General features: G+C 59.0%; 1 protein-coding gene across 2 annotated transcripts in view; it reads right to left on the bottom strand.

Moving 5' to 3' along the window:
- Window positions 1–8,909: 8,909 nt before the first annotated feature.
- The window catches only part of TRAF3 (TNF receptor associated factor 3), a 111,493-nt gene continuing 101,127 nt past the window's right edge, over window positions 8,910–19,275 (bottom strand). For both annotated transcript variants that reach the window (XM_057731943.1, XM_057731944.1), the window contains 3 exons: window positions 18,403–18,543; window positions 13,058–13,232; window positions 8,910–12,260 (listed from right to left, as the gene is read on the bottom strand). In XM_057731943.1, coding sequence (XP_057587926.1) covers window positions 11,689–12,260; window positions 13,058–13,232; window positions 18,403–18,543 — 888 coding nt within the window. In that variant the 3' untranslated portion in view covers window positions 8,910–11,688. The remainder of the gene's footprint in view (window positions 12,261–13,057; window positions 13,233–18,402; window positions 18,544–19,275) is intronic.

Raw genomic sequence — 19,275 nt, 5'->3', positions numbered from 1 at the left:
GGCGTCTCGGACCCGGAGACTTTGCCCCGCGGGGCCCACGTGACCGGGCGGGGTGGGGTGGGGGCGGCCCGGGCGGTTACACATTTACCTCCAGACCCGCCTGCTACGGCTCTCAGGCCCCTGGGAGGCGCCGGCCCGCCACCCTCCCTCCCACACACTCAGCCCTCCAGGACCTGAGGCCCTTGGGTGCTCAGGAAGCGGGGCTTGTCGGACCGACTTGCCCACAGTAACGAGCGTGCTGGCGGCGGGAAGTAAACAGCCTCTGCCCCCACACGCCCTCTGTCCCAGATGCAGCTGGAGCTGCACCCAACCTGCCCACCTCGTGGGGCTGGGTGTCCACTCTCCCAAGCAGGCCCTCCTGCCTCCTGGGCTGGATGGATGTGGCCGGTGGCAGATGGATGGTGCCTGGTGTCTCATGTATGGGGAATGGGGAATGGGGGGCAGTGGGTGCGTGGTGAGCGGTGGAGTGTATTTGTGCTGGTTTGTGGATGGATGAGGAATGCATGGACGGGAGATGGTGAATGATACACGAACGGACAATAAATGAGCGACAGTGGATGGAAAACGAGTGGTGTGTGATCGATGAGTGTTGGATGGTAGTTGGATGCTCGGGTGGTGAGATAGTGCCTGCTGGATGGATAGAGGATGGATGGTCGATGGTGAGTAGACAGACGATGGGGGCAGGTGAATGTTTAGAGTTGTTAGTGGCTGGTGGATGGATGAATGGATGGGTGATCACAGATGGTGGATGGACAGAGGAGAGTAGATTGTGGAAGGATGGGCGATGGCAGTTGGATGAAGAAGAGTAGTGTAAAGGGTGGAAGGCGGAATGGTGACTGGAGAGACGGTTGGCGGGTAAAGGATAAACTGTGGATGTTACATGGATGTGCATGGCTGGCTGGCGGTTGAGATGGCTGGCGGGTGAAAGATGGCTGTGGATGTAACTGAGCAGAATGGTGGATGGATGCACTGATGGTGGACAAATGAATGGCAAGTGGGATTCAGGTGAATCGTGACTGGATGGCCAGTAGAGAGGTGGTGAACAGATAGATGAGAGTAGAGATGATGACCAGATGCAAATGGGTGGGTGGATGGACAGGTGGACAGACTGAGTGAGTACAGGATGGGGAATAGATGGAGGGTAGGGGCATGTTGGAGGGATGGGTCTGGGTGGATGGCTGTGTTTCATTGGAGAGATGGGTGCTTGTCTCTCTGGATGATGGATGGTGGTGAGATGTGTTGGTGATGGGATGGTAAGGAGTGAGTGGGAGGGCAGACAGATGGACTTGGTAACCTGGATGATGGACAGTGGGCTTACAGGTGGTGGGGTGGATGGTGAACTGATTGTTAGGGGACAGACTGTGAACCAATGGCGAGATGAATGGGGTGGTCTGTGGATGGTGGGAGACCAACAGATGTTGCCTTGTTGGTTACGGTTGATGGAAGGGAGAGGAATGGTGGGTGGGCCATCGGGTTCAGGATGCCCTGGTGGTTGATGAGTGAGTACGGAAGGATGGATGGCAGGATAGGTGATGGAGGGCTGCGAGTGAAGAGGAAAGACCCAGCACCTTCCTCCCTCCAGGTCACCTGCCCTCTCCTGCATCCCCACCCACCCCTCACCTGCAGACCTCTTGTCATGAGGTCTCTGACTGGTCTTTGCTTCTCCCCCACACAAGATATGTCATCCAAGGAGGACGGGTCCCACTGCTGTGAGCACTCAAACAACTTTATGCCCTGGGTAGGGACAGCGGCTTTTCTGACTGGGGTGGAGGGAGTGAACACACCAGCTTGTCCCAACCTTTCTCCTGGCTGGGGTCGGGGCACCTGCTCTCAGTCGCTCAGGGGTGCCCGATCTGCATGGAGGGGTTGGTTCCCAGCCCAGCCTGGGATGGGGAAGGTGGGCCTGCATGGTCCTGAGTTTGGCTTTGGCTACTTGTAGGGCTGACAAGAAGCTCCATCCTCCACAGCAGTCAAGGCAGGCTTCCAGGAAGAGGTGTTAAAGCCAAGACGGAAGGATGAGGTCACAGCTGCAGTGGTGGGTTGGGTTGAAAGTGGCAGAAGAGGAGGAGTTGGGGCCGGTAGACTGTGGGGTATTGGTGTCCATCTCTGAAAGAGACATCCTTGAGCAGAGGCTGGAGGTGGGTCCGGCGATCAGAGGGTGGCCCAGAGAGGCACCCACACCGGGGCTCCTGCAGGCACCGGGCCTGGCCCAGAGCTGCCAAGTGTCACCGGAATGACTCAGAAGCAAAGATGTGAGGTAAAGAATGGCTGGATTGCACTACAGGTGACCTGTGTTCCCAGAAGGCCTTCACCTGTACGCACAGGTGCCCCAAACACGCAGGTCCATATATGCGCACACACTTTCAAATTGGTCAGGATGCCAGCGGGAAGTGGGAGAAAATGCAAGTCCCAAAGAGAATTTCTTCCAGTAACTAGGAAATCCATGGAGCAGCTGCTTCAGGCGAGGTTGGATCCAGGGGCTTGGGCTGTCCAGTCTCTCAGTCTCTGTGTCTGTCTGGCTCTGTCATGGCTTGACTGCCCTCTGTGGTCAGCCTCCTTCTGGGAGAGCTGGACCTGCCACCTCCCCAGCTAGGCCGCTGTGCAGCGTCTGAGGATCCTGTTCCAGCTGAGCACCGATCCTGCAGCCGGGAGTTGCTGTGCTTGGATTGGCCACTGCAGCCCTCTCCTGGCTGAGGGCACTGTGAGCCACGGTCCTGCCACCCCGGAGGTGTGGGTGTCTCCACCCTGCCTGCAGCCGTGGTCCCCAGTCAGATTCCCCAGCACCTACAACTCTGTGGGCACAGAGCCACCCCCCCAGGCCAATTCCCCAGCTCCTTCTCCCGCACGTCTCCTGACTCGCTGTGTGACCTTGGGGAGGTTCCGACACCTCTCTGGGCCTTAGTGTCCCTCTGGAGGGACTGAGGCTCCAGCACGCACAGTTCTGTTCCTGGACAGCTGGAGGGGTGGGGGTGGTGGGAGGATGGAGGGCAGCTTCACTCAGGTCTCTACACACGGTCAGCTCCCCAGAGAAGCCACCTTGGCCACACACCCCCCCCGCCCACTGTCAGCACCTGCCACCACCTGCCCCGTGGGGCCCACGGGGCCTTGCTCACACTCCTTGCATACCACCTGGAGCACAGGAGATGCTCCAGAAATATTTGTGAGAGCAAGGGATGGCTGGCAAGTCCCCAAGGCTGGCAGGTCACCTCCCAGGCTCTGCAGCCCCATACAAACCTGTCAGCTCAGGGACTCTGACCGCTGGAGAACTCCCCACCCTCGGGCCTCTGGCCTCCCCTACAGCCTCCGGATTTCTCTTTGGGCCTTTTGTTCATCCACACACTGGACACCAGGCCTGCAGCGGGGCCGGGAGCACAGCCTCCTGGGTTTGTCTTTGGCTGGGGAGATGGATATTGGACTCTGGTCAGGGCTCTGAGGAAGCACGGAGCATGGGGGTGGTGGGGTGGTGAGTGTGCTGTGAGGGTGTGTGGAGCCCTCAGGCAAGGGGGCCAGGGCAGGCCTCTGTGAGAAGGGAACGTGCCCGCTGAGACCTGGGAGGAAACAGCCAGTGCAAAGGCCCTGAGGCAGGAGCATGAGACAGGCTCCAAGCAAGGTGAGATGACCACATGCAGGAGGTGAGGCCAGGGCAGTGCTGGGGGCTGGGTTTGATGTGCATGAGTGGGGAGCCCAGGAGGGTGTGCATGGGGGGGTCTCCACCCGGCTCGGAAGGGGGGTGGGGGGTGGGGGGCCAGGCTTGGACGCAGGCTGTCCTGGATGTGAATCCTGTGCGAGGCCACACAAGTCACTTGGCGCATTTCGTCCTTCACCTGCAAAGCCAGGTGGCAGTGCCTGCCTCACAGGGCACCAGGACATGCTCAGCCCTGGACACCCCATCCCTTTTCTGTCTGCGGATGCTGGGAAGAGGAGGGCGGGGGACACGGACCTTGGAGCTGCCCCGAGCGGATCACTAAATCCCCCACCTTGGGGAGGGTTCCTGCAAGGGTCCAGTCAGGGCTGCGCTGTCCCGCCTGCCCACCTCTGCCCCCCTCCCAGTGGGGGCTTTAATTTGTCACCTGCCTTTACAGCCTTTGTACGGAGGGGAGGTTTGTTGGGGGAACTACACAGGCCTCCAGCGCCCAGAGGAGCCACAGCTAGAGGTCAGCAGAGACGCTCCCCCCTCCCCTGGCCTCGCCCCCGCGCCCCGGGACTGGCTGGGCAAGGACAAGCGAGTGGACGAGACTTGGGCCACACAAGGGGGCCGGACACACGGAGGCTGCACCAACCAGGTGACCACGCCGCAAACTCGGCAGAGAAGGGGGAGCCTCTGGAGCCCCGTGCCACGGCCACGGCGTGGTCCCTCCTCCCGGGGCTCCTGTCTGTGCCTGGAGGCCTCTCAGCTGAATGAGCGGAGTCCAGGTCCAGGGCCCGGCCACCTGTCCAGCAGGCCAAGGTCGTCGCCACAAGGTGCTTCCGCCCAGGTGTGTGGGCACCACTGGCTGAGCACGTGCGCGGCCCACAGCGCCTTCCCCCCCGGGGCCCATGTGGCCTCCCGACGGCCTGGGAGCAGAGGCTGCTGTCATCCCCAGTTTACACACGAGGAAGCAGAGAGGTGCCGGGGGCAGGGGCTCTGCTGCAGCTCCCACACCCCTGCCCAGAGTCCTCAGATCCCCGTCCGCACCCCCTGGGGCCTGGCTTGGGGAGTGGCTGCCTGGGTCTTGAGCTCTGCCCTCCGAGGCCTCCCCTGGGGCCTGGGGTCACCTGGCAGCGAGGCCGGGGCCCAGGGCTTGGGTCACGCAAAGCCTCCTCTCAATCTCTAACTTCTGATCTTGTGACCCAGGTCCAGGGCGAAGCCTCCAAGCAGCCGAAGCTCTGCAGGGGCACAGGCCTCCGGGCCTCTGCGGGCTCAGCACTGGCACTGCCCCTGGGGGTGGAGGTGGGGGGTGTATCAGAGGCCGCCCGGTGCCCATTTAGATCCTAGAGCTGCAAACACCCCCATGAGATCCCAGCGCCCCCAACACGGGCCACACGGGAGACAGCAAAGCGCAGGGTGGGCTCCAGGGCCATGTCCCCTCCTCTCCAGGGCTTGCTTTTCTTACTTAAAACGGACCCTGTAGAGCACGGGCGTCGCGGGCTAGTGTGGGGGGGCCAGGGCTCAGTCCCAGGAGCGCGGGGGCGTTTCCGCCCCGGGTGCAGACGGGACACACCGGAAGCCCCTGCGGCCTTGCCTGGCACGACCCCCCCCCCGCCAGCTTCTCCGCTGCATCGCAGGGCTCAGAACAGGGGGCCCACCCCGCGCCCTGGGCTGAGGGAGGTGGCGAGGGTCCCTCCGCAGGCGGACTCCAGGGACCAAGGTGGGGCGGGCGCCAGGCCCCGGGTGTGGGGCCCCTGCCCCGAGGTGCGTCTCCGTCTGCCCAGGTGCAGCCGTGGGGCGGGTCCTTCATCCTGGGAGTTGCTGCCAATTCTCGTGCCACAAGACTTGGGGGAAAAACTCCAAAAGGGTGAGAGGAAAAATCCGGCTTCTGAAATCCCAGCTGAGCGGCCCCTCCAGTGGCGCCGGAAACCCTGCAGCCACGGCTCCCGGCCTCACTGCCTGCCCGCCGCGCCGCCCACACTGCGCGCTGCCGCCGGCCGGGGGCTCCGGCTTCGGGGCTGAGGGCCCCCCGGGGTCTCTCTCAGCACCCCTGGTGGCGTCAGGTCCGAGTGGGGCGCAGGCCTGAGTGCCCAGGGAGGCGGGTGGAGCACAGGGGGTGCGTGGGCTCGGGGTCCCCCCCAAGACAGAGGGACTGGCCGTGCCCCCCTCTCTGGGCAGCTCCTGTGTGGCAGGACCCCAAGTTAGGAACAGCTGGGGGCCACCCCCCTGCGGTGCTGTGGGTGTGGGGTGGGCACGAACAGCGAGCCCCTGGGGCCTGGGCAGCACCTCTGGGCCAGGCCCTGAAACCCTGGGTGGGAGCAGCCTCGGGGGCTGGTTCCTGGGCTGCATCTCCCTGCTGCCCAGCGGGTGCTCGTGGAGGCCCGGGCCCCAAGCCGTGACTCAGAGAAGGGGTAAGCTGAGCAGGGGCTTCGGGGGCCTAGCAGGGCTGCAGTGACACGGGAAGGAGCAGGGACCGTGGGGGAGGGGCAGGGCTGCGCGGTTCCCGGGGCCTCCGTCCTGCCCTGCAGCGTTGGGGAGCGGCCCCCGCACCGGATGACCTGGGGGAACCCCGGGGAAGATGCAGGGCTTCTCGCGCCTACGCCTGACCCACGTGACCACCTAGGGAGATGCAAGACTGGCCGCACTGGTGCTGAACGGGCAGGGCCCGTGTTGGCTCCTGTACCCCCAACGCCCCTACCGCGAGCTGCAGCAGGGAAGGCGCTGCCCAGAGCCCCCACAACCACCCGCAGGGTCAGCACTGGCAGTACTAACAGCCTCCCTGGTTTCAGAAACGAGGTAGATGCTCTCCTTCCATCTGACAGATGAGGCAACGGAGGCTCGCAGAGCCTGAAGTCCCGCAGCTGATAGAGGGGTGGAGAGGGGATCCCCGGGCGGGTGAGGGCCCCCTGGCTTGCTCTGGACCAAGCCACGGACTTGAGCACGGCTGCTGCGCGCAACGGCCCCGGGGACCCCCTCAAGGTCAGAGCCACTGCCTGCAGGGAAGGCCGGGAAACCGCGCAGGACTGGCTGCACCCTCTGCGAGGCCCAGGGCACGCAGGGCCCAGGACAGAGGCCGCGGCGCGAGGGGCGCCCCACCTGGGGCCGGGCCGCGCCTGCGCCTGTGGGTCAGTGCGAGAAAGAAGCCAAGACTCCTTGGTCAGATTTATTTTCCTCTAATGAGACACTTCAGCATTTCAAAGTTTTGCATTCGACACTCTTACAAACTTCAGTTATTAGCATCAGAAACACAAAAACATTGCAAGACCTCAAAACAAATAAATACCAAATAAAACCACACACAACATAAACAGAAGTGTCCAACGTAATAATGCTTCAGGAAGTCGGGCATGTTGCTCACCTGCAGGAACAACATGATTATTGCTGAGCAACAACTCACACTGTCCTCTGTGTTTTTTCTTAGAAGAGCAGAAGAACACGGGACGTGAATCACTGGTCACAATCACTTGGACTGTCAAGATGGGTCCTCACAGAGAGCGGTTATACAGACGCAATTTTTAAAACAGGCAGGTTAAAAATACAGAGTCAAATGAGAGATTGGCCTTCTTTGGTCTTTGTTGTGGGTAAGAGAACTGAAGGCAGAGGTGTGCCATCAGAGACCATCGATTCTGAAAACGCGACACAGTTGTCTACGCGGATTTACACACTTCCTTTACCACAGACATTATTCTACAGATAATTCTCCTAGAAATCCTTGAAAATCATGCCAGCTTTTGTGTTTACCAATGAAGTCGTTGAGTTGGCTGTGGAAGGTATCTCACTGGTCTAAGGGGACTGAGTTATGACCCGATCACCACGCACTGCAGGAGGGGTGCAGCCACCCTGGACCCCAGCCCTCGTCGTGAGTTCACAAGACAGACTCTAGACACGGCAGCAGCAGCAGCAGAAATGAAATGCGAGCCCTGCCTGGTGCCCCTCGGGCCTCCGCAAAAGGGACCCAGCACCTGTGGCCCGGGTCACCCGAGGCCCACAGAAAACGCCCGGGACGCTTCTGGGTGTCCGCCCCCGCCATCCCGGCTCCCTGGTGACGATCCATATAGCCCGACAGACCGCAGAGACGACCGGGCACTGCCCTCACGGGAGCCTCACGCCGACCTCGTCTGACCTGACCCTAGTGGACACGTTCTACTTTGGAAAAAACAGAACTATTGAGATTTGCAAACCGAAGGCAGAACCGTGGTCTTGGGCTGAGAAGGAGACTGGGTGACAGACACCCACCCCCCCTACATCGTGTCACAGATGCAGAGGAGCTCCCGGAACTCCCCCCAGCTCTCCTCGGCGGCCTGATCAGTGAAGATCTGGACTAGACGTTAAAAAACAGCATTTCAGAGCTCTGCCCGAGCCCTTTCCAGCACGGATAATTACCGCAAGCAGAGGGACACGTTTTGGAGGGCGGACATGTGGGCAGGAGCCCCAGGAAGAATCTCATCTCCTGCCCAAGCCTGCGAAGCCAGGCAGAGATCCTGGGGCCGGAAAGGTCTGTGTCCAGCACAGGGTGACGGTCACTCCTCCGTGTGCAGGTGGGAAGGAGGAGTGGGCCTTGGCGGCTGGAGGTGGTGTGGCCCCCAGGGTGCACGCGGGGTCTGGCCTCTCTCCCCACCCCCTTGGGGCCCTGCTGTGTTTAAGGGTTCGTCCAGCCGCCCTTTCCTTCCCCCGAGGTTGCCCACGGACTGCAGGATGCCAGGCCCACCACAGGTAACCACCCCCACGACACTGAGAGTGCTGGGGGGGGCGGGGGTCGACAGGCGGCTGGGGACCCTGCAGGAGAAGAGCTGTCTGGGGAGGGGCTGCCCCGTCCTGGCCGGTGTCTGAGGGGCCTGGTGGAGCCGGCCACCAGCACGCGGGAGGTGACAGGAGCGGGAGGAGGGGCTCGGCTGGCAGCTGGGCTCCGGGACCGGGCCGGGGTGGGGCGGACGGCGGCCTTCTGGTCCACCTGCACAGTGACCGCGCCTGACGCGCTCTCGGGGGCTGGTGCCACCCTCTCGTGGGACAGGTCTTTCCACAGTTTACACGCATCCCTACTCCTCTCCTCTGAGTCAGTGACAAACCTGGGAAACTGAAAACCCCAACCTGTAGAAAAGGCCCAGGTGAGCCGCCCGGGCCGGTCCAGCCGCAGAGCCAGAGCCTGGCGCTCGCTGAGCCCGAACCGCGGGCCAGGCCCCGACCCGGCCACCGGCCACTGACCACCCCGCCCCGACCAGAGAGCCGCAGGCAGGCGGACGAGCCAGCCTTCACGTCCACGACAGGCGCCCCGGAAGCAGGCGGGCTACCCTGCGCGGGGCTGGGCGTGGGCTCCTCTAAAGCACTGGGACGGTTGTGTTCTGTGGGGAATTTGTCACTTTGAGTAAACGGAAAAGTGCACACGACACCCGTCACTTGTGCTGGGGCCCTGGCAGCGGGAGGGCGGGCTGGCCGGTGGCGGGAGCACCAAACGTGAGGATGGAGCCACGCGAGGGCCGCTCCCCTGCACGGCCCGCGGGCACCAGGGAGGTGTGTGCTGACGGAAGCTCCTGCCACCTCGCAGCCTCCTCCTGGGGGACAATGAAGCCGGGTCCGCGGGCTCCTGGGCGGCGGCCACGGGGAGGAGCTACTGGGGAAGTCCCCCCACCAAGGGACGGATGTTTCCGGGGTGCTGCCAGGTGGCCCACCCCCAAAAGGAGTCCAACCCAGGGGAGAGAACGCTGGTTTTTTCCCACCAGACCAGGGTGTTGCTTACCCTCAATTCGTGAGTATTGTCTGTACTCTTCGCGAAGGGGGAGGAGGTTGCGGGGCGGTCCCTGTTGGTAAGCCCTGGCCACGGAAAGCCATCTGAGGCCAGGAGGGGACTGCGGGCCGCCTCCCACCCCCGGGGTCTCCAGGGCAGAACCGGGTCCAGGCCTGGGGAGGTCTGGGCACCTTCGAGGGGACAGCGGTCCCGCAGCAGGCCCTCCTCTGTGTGCGGGGACACGCGACTCCTTACTGGGCAGAACCGATGACACGGATTCGCCCTCAAAGCGATTCCTGGGTGGGGGGATGGGAAAGGAAAGGAGATGAGGACAAGCATTCTAACTGCCGGCGGCGGCGGGGGGGGGGGGCGGGCGGCAGCTGCTCGGAACCCATGAGGTCACTTATGGAAGCGCGGGGACGGCGGTGGCGAGGAGGTGCTTCCAGCAGGCACTGGGGCGAAGGCACACCCAGGGCGGAGGGCAGCACCAGAGACACGGGGCCACCGGGCACCGCCCCGCCGTCCCCGCGCGGCCACGGGGAGCCCCGAGGCAGGCAGTCTGAGGCGCGCGGCCCAGCTGGCCAGCCGTGGGCGCGTCCTGGATGAGTGGCACAGATGCGGCGGTTCAGGTTCTCACACACTGGTTTGCCTAAGAAGCACCCATCACGTGTAGCACCCGTCAGTGGTAAGAGCACCCATGGAGCGTGGTGCACAGCGGGGCCGGCAGCAGGGCCCCGCCTGTCACAGTTGGACCATTGAGAGAAGGTAAACGGGGTGAGAGACGCCGCCCGGGCAGGCGCAGGCTGGGACCGCACGCCCCAAGACCACCCTTCCCGAGAGAGGGGCGGCCCCGGGACGCCCGTGGCTCAGCCTGGAGGCCCCCAGGGCGGCGGCCTCTGGAATGCTCAGCGGGCCCCGCGGCAGGCGGGCAGCGTGGGCGCCCCCAGCTTCCGCCCGCCCCTGCCTGCGCTCGGACCTGGCGGCTCGCTTTTGGGGCCTAGAGATTTGGAACCTGGGATGATGAAGCAGTGGAGGCTCCAGAAGCCGACGACGGGGCCCGGCTGCCTCAGCAGGTACAGGGCTGTCTGAGGGCCCTCGAAGAGGCAAAGGTCTAGTGGTCAAGAGAAAAGTCTGGCCGAACCCTCACCTTCTGGAGTTACAGTGAACACAAAGCTGGGGTCGAGAAGCAGCGTGTCCCATCTAAGGCACATGTACAGTATGCCACCACCTCTACACAAAGGCTGTTAACAGATGCAGCAACATGACAGGATGAAGAAACACACCTGCTGTGGCCTCCTTCAGCACAGGTCACCTGCCCACCCCCGGACACCGGACGCGGAAGGTCGGCGCTGTCAGCAGTAGAGAGCTTGTCTGAACACAGGGGGCAGAACTTTAAAAGCCTACAGGATCTTGTCCGGAACTCCAGAGTTCAGCGAGTGCCCTAGTTTAGGGTGAGAACGATTATACACGTGAGCGTGATGCACAGCATCCACGAGCGAGTCTCCTCTCGTGACCACGCGAAGCGGCGCCCACTCGCCACGGCGCACCGTGACGGCCGCACTTCGCACGAGAAATGACCACGGCTTGGATATTCTCTTTCCTGTCACAAGTGATAACCAGTGTTTAGTAGTTTACATTTTCTTCCAAGAAGTATCAGTCTGTCAACGTTTTAAAATAAAATGTTTGCAGTTAACAATTATCTTAGAACTTTAAATTAAAAAATGATTCTGAATTTAGAGACTTTCAAAAAAAGACCTAGGTGTACTTCAGGGTCTTCTGACAAATTATTAAAAGAGACCAGATGAGGCCTTAAAAATAGACAATATACTATATTTGAAACAAGATTGCACTCTTGAATTTTAGAATGAATATATCAGAATTGTATTATTATTTCATAAATTCTTCTTTTACTTAACATGCTGACATGTCCAGCTATCCCCAGGTGTGTGTGTGTGTGTGTGTGTGCGCGCGCACGCGCGTGTGTTTTCCTTTTTTTGGTGTTCAAGTTTAAGGAAGAGAAATCATGGTTCTTTTCTTTAGCATATATGTTTCCACCTCAATTAACTAGATCTTTAAAAATGAAAACGAAAACCTTGTCTGACAGCAGTGTTTATCTCGCGGAGGCTAAACCACCTCCAGAGTGAAGTGTTGCTAGTCTGTTAGGAAACGGGTTGAGTGTGCCCTCACGCGTGGCCCCTCCCGCCAGCCCGAGGCCGCCTTCTGCTGCTTCCTCCGTTCCACAAGGTCCTTTTCTGAGCGCGAGGACCTCGGTGGAGACGGCCGGTTCAAACCCCCCAGAGGAGTTGCCTTCTGCTCACTCCGCCTCCCCAGAGACGTGTCAGGGGTCTGGCAGGTCCGAAGTATCCACTATGACTTTGATAAAGATGGTGTCGTCTTTAATGTACGTCCCGTTTTCCAGCACAGTTTGGGCCACAAAGACTGGGCAGCCGGAGGCAATATTCATCTCCCCGGTGGGCTTCTTGAAGCTGCTGCTGTTGGGGTCCGGCTTGAACGCGTCTCCCAGATGCCGCCGGGAGGACCCCTGATCCATCAGCATGAGCGTCACTTTCTGCTTGAAGGGCCAGGGAAGCAGGGCGTCGTACTCTCCGCGCATGATGACAAAGAACAGCGACAGGTGCGTGCCCTTGCCCATCCCGTCCCCGTTCAGGTAGACCCTGGCGCACATCTTGTAGCCGAAATAGCCGGTGTAGAAAGGCTGGCTGTAGAGGGACAGGGTCTTCCCCATGACGGCCTCCTGCTTCCGCCGCTTGTAATCCCGGATCTTCCAGATGAGCACGCCGTTGTAGCTGGCGGTCTCCAGGACCTGGAACCGCAGGTCCATGTCGGCCAGGCGGATGTCGTGGACGCTCAGCATCTGGTCGTGCCGGCTCAGCTGGGACTCCAGCAGGCCTGCGGCAGGCGGGAGAGACGGGCCGGATACAGGTCACTATCACAGGGGCTGGAGGGCCGACCCCCACTGGCATCGGAGCTGAGCGGCCTGAACTCGCTGTGGCTGCCGGGGAGGGGCACGTGCCCCGCCAAAGACCTGAAGCGCAGGCCTCGGGGTCCCCAGGACCCACGGCCACCGCCCGCCGAGAGGCGGCACCTGGGCTGCCCGCCCCCTGGCTCACGTGCCCTGCCCTCCAGCCCCCGTGCTCAGGGTCACCTGCGCCCTGTCAGAGCTTAAGCTGCTCCTCCCTCCACTCCGGGTCCTTGGCCGGCTTAACCCGGCCCCACGTGCATCCCGATAAACCTGGATCTCCCCCGTTCATCCTTCTCATGCAGAGATCCAGAACACTCGCTCGGCCGGAAGCAGCGGCCCGGGGGCTTCTAGGTATCAGACGTGCTGCTGGGCTGGCCAGGCCCCCTGCTGCCTGCTGGTCACCTGCTGTCCCCCAGGCCCTCGCGAGCAGGGCTGCAGCACCCTGGCCAGCAGGCCTGCCCCACTGGGCGGCCGCCCCTCGCTCACGCTGCACGCTGGCCTCCGTGCACGGAGGGGAGGGCGTCTGTCCCTGCTGCAGGCATCTCAGCAGGAAGCTGGCCGCCCTCAGCAGGCACGCCGTCTGTGACCAGACAGCACGGTCCTGAGGCAGCACCGCCTTGCTTACCTCGGAGCCGCCACACCGCGGACCTGGGGCCCTGGGCCGAGGCGCGTCACCCGTCCCGGGCCCTCCCAGACACACGCGGCTCCGCGCACCAGCCCTCACCTGTGTTCCGGGCCACCTGCCCCGCGCTTTTGTCCACACTCTCCAGCTCGGTCACGCGGTTCTGAAGGGACTCCACACTGCTCTTCATGCTGTCTGCTTCCTCCCAGTTCTGCCGGAAGGGACGGATCTCTTTGTCCAGCTCTTTCAGCTTCTCTGCTTGGCTGTCTATTACTCGCTTCCAAATCAAGGGTGTCAGAAAGGCAGAACACAGTTAGAACTCACTGCGGGCACTGTGTCACGACCATCACACCCCCGCTGGTCAGGAACAGGGCAGCCCGTGCCAGCTCTCACGGGGCATCTTCTCTTAGGCCCACAGGCGTCTCAGGGGACACAGGGACCGAGGCCCCTACTTCCAGGAGGGAAGCAAGGCACAGAGAGGCCTCACCCGCCAACTGCAGGGCACACAGCCCCCACGTCCCTCTGTCCTAGCATCTCAGCTCGGGAGGCTGGAGTCACACCCATCGGTCCTGTCTGAAGGCCTCCATCCCTGAAAGGGCTGAGCCACCAGCAGGGCCAAACCATGCTGGCGTCAAAGGCCAGAGGGGCCGCCCTGTCTCTGTGGCTGCAAAGAGCACCCAGAACCCCGCCTGGGTCCCAGGAGAGCGCTGCCACCACACTGCCACCTGCTCCAGAGACCGGGCCATGCGCACAGGGCTGGCAGCAGGACAGGGCCCTGCAGGCGGGCCCTCAGGCCCTGGGTGAAGCCAAGGGGCCGTTGCCTATGGTGGGGTGGGGCCGGGGGGGGGGGTCCTGTTCCCTCAATGCGCCCCATGTCCACTGGGGCAGAGAAACCCTGCTGACAAACACGTGGCCGTCAACAGCAAGGCTGGATTTCAATGCTTCAGAAATCCCCTTTCCAGAAACATGTGGCTAGCACATCTGTGACAGGGACTGGAGGTGTGGGCCTGGTGCTCCAGCAGTGGTGGCCCTGGACTGGCCTGCCCTCTCGCTCCAAGCAGCCAGGGACCTAAAGGGTTTTCGCTTCTGAAAAGAATTTGCATTTTTTGAAACAAAGCTCCTGAAGGCTGGGTGGTTTAGCCCCTGAAGCTGTGGACGGCTGGGCCGCCCCTGAGGCTGCAGGCCACGCAGGGGAGAGCCCCAGGGGCCTGCCAAGTTCACTTCTCCTTTTGGGAGCCTATTTTTAAACACCGAGGTTTCAGCACCTTTGCTGGCTCTTAATAACCGTGAAGGAACAAACACGTAGGCTTGGGTAACTTTTTCGGGGTAAAAGTACAGTGTTAATCTTCCTTTTCTTTCCAAGAAACCCTGATATTAGCTAGCATTTAAAAAGTAAAGATGATTTCCCTAAGGAACACTTCTTTCTCCACCGATACCACTTTATTTATACACGTCTCTGGCAAGAGGCACGGGTAGTGAGCTCACAGGGTCTGCTTTCTGGGGAGCACACACACCCACAATGAGCATCTGCGACTGTGCTCTCGTCTTCCACGTCCTCAAACGACAAAACGACACGCTAGGCTGATATGAGTACTAGTGCCAGTAAGAGGGGAGGTGACGAAACCCTGAACAATCGGGGCAGTTCCTCGGAGGACCTCGGAGTGAGCGGCAAGGACAAGCCGCTCATCACTTCCAAGACGCCCCCGCCCCCGGGACAGGGGCACAGAGGCACGAGACGCTCTCAGGAGCAGAACCGCAGAGTCTGAAATGACAGCAAAGCCCCCAACGACAAGCCAGGAGCACGGAGGCGGCAGGCGGGCGGCGGGCAGGAGGGAACGTGGGCGCACACGTGCACAGACACGCACACACAGGCACGAGGCCCAACCACTCTCTGAGAGGCGCTCCTCAGACAGCAGGGAAACGCTACTGCCATCTGTCATGAGGGGACGGGGTCAAAGCAGGACGCTGACCTACGTCAAGCCCCCTCTGCCAGGTGCAGCAAGCACGATCCCACTGTTGAAGAGAGACCGACACTCAGCCACTGTAGCGTTTCTATAAAAACGAAGCCTAAACGCAGGTGGGGATTCTACGAGAAAAAAGGACTCAGGAGGTGAGGTAAACGGCAGAGACGAGCACTGAGTGGATAAACCTCAACCAGGGGACCTGCTCACAGAGCACCCGTTCACTGGCCTCCTGCGTGTGCACTTCAGGGCTTAAGTCACCGTCTGTCACTTCGCACCGTCCGGTCTCCCAGGCCAGCAAGGGGCCTGGGGACAGGGTGCTCTCGCTTGGCCCTGCAGACTCACTGACTGCGGGAAGGGCTGGGTCATGCGCTCCTACCAACAACGGGACACCGGAATTAAGCTGACATCTAGGATGTCTTTTTAAATTAAGAACAGAGGGACTTCCTTGGCAGTCCAGTGGTTAGGACTTCATGTTTCCACTGCAGGGGGCCCAGGTTCAATCTCTGGTCAGGGAACTGAGATCCCACATACTGCACGGCACAGCCAAAATAAAGAAAAAAGAAAAAGAAAAAAAAAGCATTCTTCACAAAGTAAAATATTAAGAGAACACCCTTTCACGGCCGGCAAAAGCTAACACACGCTTAAGTGCCACTTCCTTTAGGCAACTCTGACTGCACCCCGACCCCCTTTCCAGGCCGTCAGGAACGCTACACTCCACACGGACGCCTGCACAAGCCTGTCCTCGGGATTCAGGGTCGACTGGAACCTCAGACAAGGGAGGAGACGACACAGCGACAGGTCTGTCGCCACGAGGTGGTCCAGGCACAGGGTGGGGAAGGCTTCCTGGAGGAGGCGGCGTTTACACTGCCATCTGAGGTGTCTGAGGAGCAGCCAGGGTCAGGAGAGGAAGGCAGAGAGAGAAGGTCTATTCCACCGAGGAGAGTGTGGCAGAGGCGGCCACGCGGAACACTGGCTGGTCCCGGCGGTGCCCTGAGCCGCGGGACAGTGTTTGGGGAAAGTCTCCTCTGGCGGCTGGAAGGCTCCAGGTGAGGCCTGAGGGGCAGGTCTGAGGCAGGCTCTGCAGAAGCCACGGGGCTGGTCGGGAGGGGCTGGAGGGAGCCTCACCCAGGGCCGCCACCTCCAGCCCAGCCCGAGGGCCGCAGTCAGCGTTCACTCAGAGGCAGACGGTCCAGGCCACCCCTCAGCACCAGCGAGCACACTGACCATGTCACCCATCCTGACGTTAGCCAGCTGCCCGCGGGTCTCTGCAGACCACCAGGGAAAGGTCGGCCGTCCTGAGGGGTTTCCCGCCCCTCAGCCCCGTTCCTAATCTCTATCCCTCTATTGAAATACAGCTGACTTCCCCTGTTCCTCCTCCCTTCCTTCCTTCCTCCCTCCCTTCCATCCGTCCATCCTCCGTCCATCCCCCCCTCCCTCCCTCCATTCCTCCCTCGCTTAGGAGGCGGAGGGGGAGGGGGAGGAGGGGGAGGGCAGCTGCAGGGGTCACCACTGACCACTGACCACGGCACTGCTCAGCCTTGGCCTCCCAGGCTCTGCAGCTTGGATCTGGATCTCTCTCTTAGATCTCAGGGGTTTCTTCAACCACGGAGGTTTTAAAACACGCATCACACACAGTGGAATGATTAACTCTAAAGTAAATTCAAACTTTTCATGCTGGAAGCGGGGCATGGACGTGAGGAATGCACATAAAATCTCCTAGGTGCTGGGCGAGTGCATCTATGACCTCGGCGTGGACACTCATTTTTTTTTGGTTATAAATGAATCCACTACTACATATATACAATGGAATACTACTCAGCCATAAAAAAGAACGAAATAACGCCATCTGCAGCAACATGGATGCAACTAGAGATTATCGTGCTAAGTGGAGTCAGAAAGACAAACAGCATATAATATCGCTTACATGTGGAATCTAAAATATGACACACATGAACATACCTATGAACAGAAACAGACTCACAGACATAGAGAACAGATTGGTGGTTGCCAAGGGGGAGGGGGTTGGGGGAGGGATGGAGCGGGAGGTTGGGGTGAGCAGATGTAAGCTTTTTATACACGTAGAATGGATAAACAAGGTCCTATGGTACAGCACAGAGAACTCTCTTCAATATCCTATGATAAATCACAGTGGAAAAGAATATTTAAAAAAGAATGTGTGTATGTATATATATGACTGAATCACCTTGCTGTACAGCAGTAGTTCATACAACATTGTATCAATAAATCAACTATACTTCAATAAAAAACTCTGCAAACCACTACATTAAAATAACTAAATAAAAAAAAATGAACCCACTACTTATTCTTCCTTCTGCTGTTGATATGCTTAACGAGTGGTTTTCTAGCATAACAGAATTTCCTCGGCCTCTCCACGCACCCCTCTGAGCCCCAGGCTGTGCACGGCAGCCACGCCGCGCACAGCTGGGCCTGCTCACCAGACAGCAGCGCGGGCCCGTCTGGACACACTGACCAGCCTCTCCGAGGCCTCAGCAAAACACCATGGACTTCCCGCAGGCGCTATGGTGGTGTTTTATGGGACACTGAACTTTTTTTGGCTGTTTGCAATACTTATGACGTTTATCTTTTCTACTACAATCCAACGTTTCATTGTGTTTTCCTTGTCTCTGGACAACCACAAAGTTTAACACCAATGAAGTTCATCTAATAAGTCCCTATGCAATTCAAGGCATACACCTAATCTCAGCAGTAAAATGGGAGGAAAGACAATCTCAAAGATGCCGTGACTCTGTGCTATCAGAACTATTTTCTCTTCCAGATAATTTAGGGAAACGCTGTAAGTACAAGCACTGAGAGACCATTTCGGCTGCTTGTCCCACTGTGGTTACTGTCACAAAGGTACGTTCTGAGTAAGCGGACATGAAGGCCGCGTCCAGGAGAATCACACACAAGCGCCTGATGGAAGCCTGTGGTGGTAACGGGAACGAGGAGGCACGCTGCCGTCAGGCCTGTTCACACGTCACCCTTTTTATGTGTTTGTTTTGGAGGTACCTGTCGATCGTTGTGGTGAAATAAAGTGACACTGTGTACGTGCATCGCTAGAAGATTCAGAACAAAATAGTTTGGCTTCAGTTCACTTTAGGAAGTGAAACTTTACACATAACTACTCATGAACAATATGAAATCTTAAATAATAATAATAAAAACAGCCAATTTAAAAAAAAAAAGGCTTTGAGTCTCATTTCACCAACAATGAATCAAAGGCACAGAGGAGAGGTGATGGGCTGGCCCTCCAGGAAGAGGCAGGGAGGAGAGGCGCCTGCAGCCTCCCAGGCCGCCCCCCGCGAACCCAGGCCACCTTCGGCGAGTCTCACTTAAGCAAGAGAAACAAGCTGCCTCATTTGAGAAAGATTAGGACTTTTGCTCAAATGTCTCCCTGAGAAAGTCCTGGAGGAGAACACAGATGTGTCCCCTTTTATCCAGCCATAATCTTAAACTCCTTACCTGTAAATGAAGTATTTTGGATTCATTATTTCGAAGCATTTCCTTTTGTCTCTCAATTTCAATTTCAAAGCTACATATCTGGTTGTGCAAACTCTGTATGCTCTTGTTTTTTTCGACACTTTCATTCTGTAGCAAGGAAACCTGAAAAACAAAGTCCTCAATTAAGCAAACAAAAAGTGGTTCTAATATTAATTAATAACAATTATAATAATGGTAATTAAATGTTTACAACATAGGCTTTCTATGAGCTCACTGAAAGGAGTTCGGGGAAAAAAAATATCCCTTCCTACAGGAAATCAGAGCCCTGGTAGTTTAACAGGGATCCTACAGCTGCATTTCTCAGACTCTCTCCCCGGAATCAAAGATGAGGCAAAGGGCAGCAATGACTGAACTTCAGAATGAATGGGATGCTTTTGAAAGGTTTTGCTGAAAACAAACTAATCTTTTACCAGAGTGGTGTTCAAACTCTGACCAGGAAACCTAGTAGGAAATACATCCTTGCATCCCACCTCATCTGTACACACACTTGTGTACATGTGCATATTCCTAAAAATAGGGTTCACAAAACCAAACTTGCCCTAATCACTTGCCATGCACCCTGGTATTTTCTACTTTATTCTATTTTACTTTTAAAAAAGCTAGTTGCAACCCACAAGATTATTTCACGCCCACCAGTGGGCCAAACACCGCCCTTTGAAAAGCTCTCTCAACAGAATGAGGAAGCAGGATGGGAAAAAACAGGCTCACATGTGCTGCGGGGGACCCTGGAGCCAGCCCGCCCCGCCCCCACCCCACGGGAGGAGCTGTGGCTGCGTGTGCCCGGAGGCCACGCAGCCCAGGGAGGGCCTGCTGGGGGGTGGCTCCAAGCCCACC

This window comes from Hippopotamus amphibius, chromosome 4 (assembly GCF_030028045.1).
Source record: "Hippopotamus amphibius kiboko isolate mHipAmp2 chromosome 4, mHipAmp2.hap2, whole genome shotgun sequence".
In the NCBI taxonomy this organism is placed as follows: Eukaryota; Metazoa; Chordata; class Mammalia; order Artiodactyla; family Hippopotamidae; genus Hippopotamus; species Hippopotamus amphibius.
The sequence above is the reverse complement of the archived record's forward strand: the minus strand, read 5'-3'. Positions and strand labels throughout refer to the sequence as shown.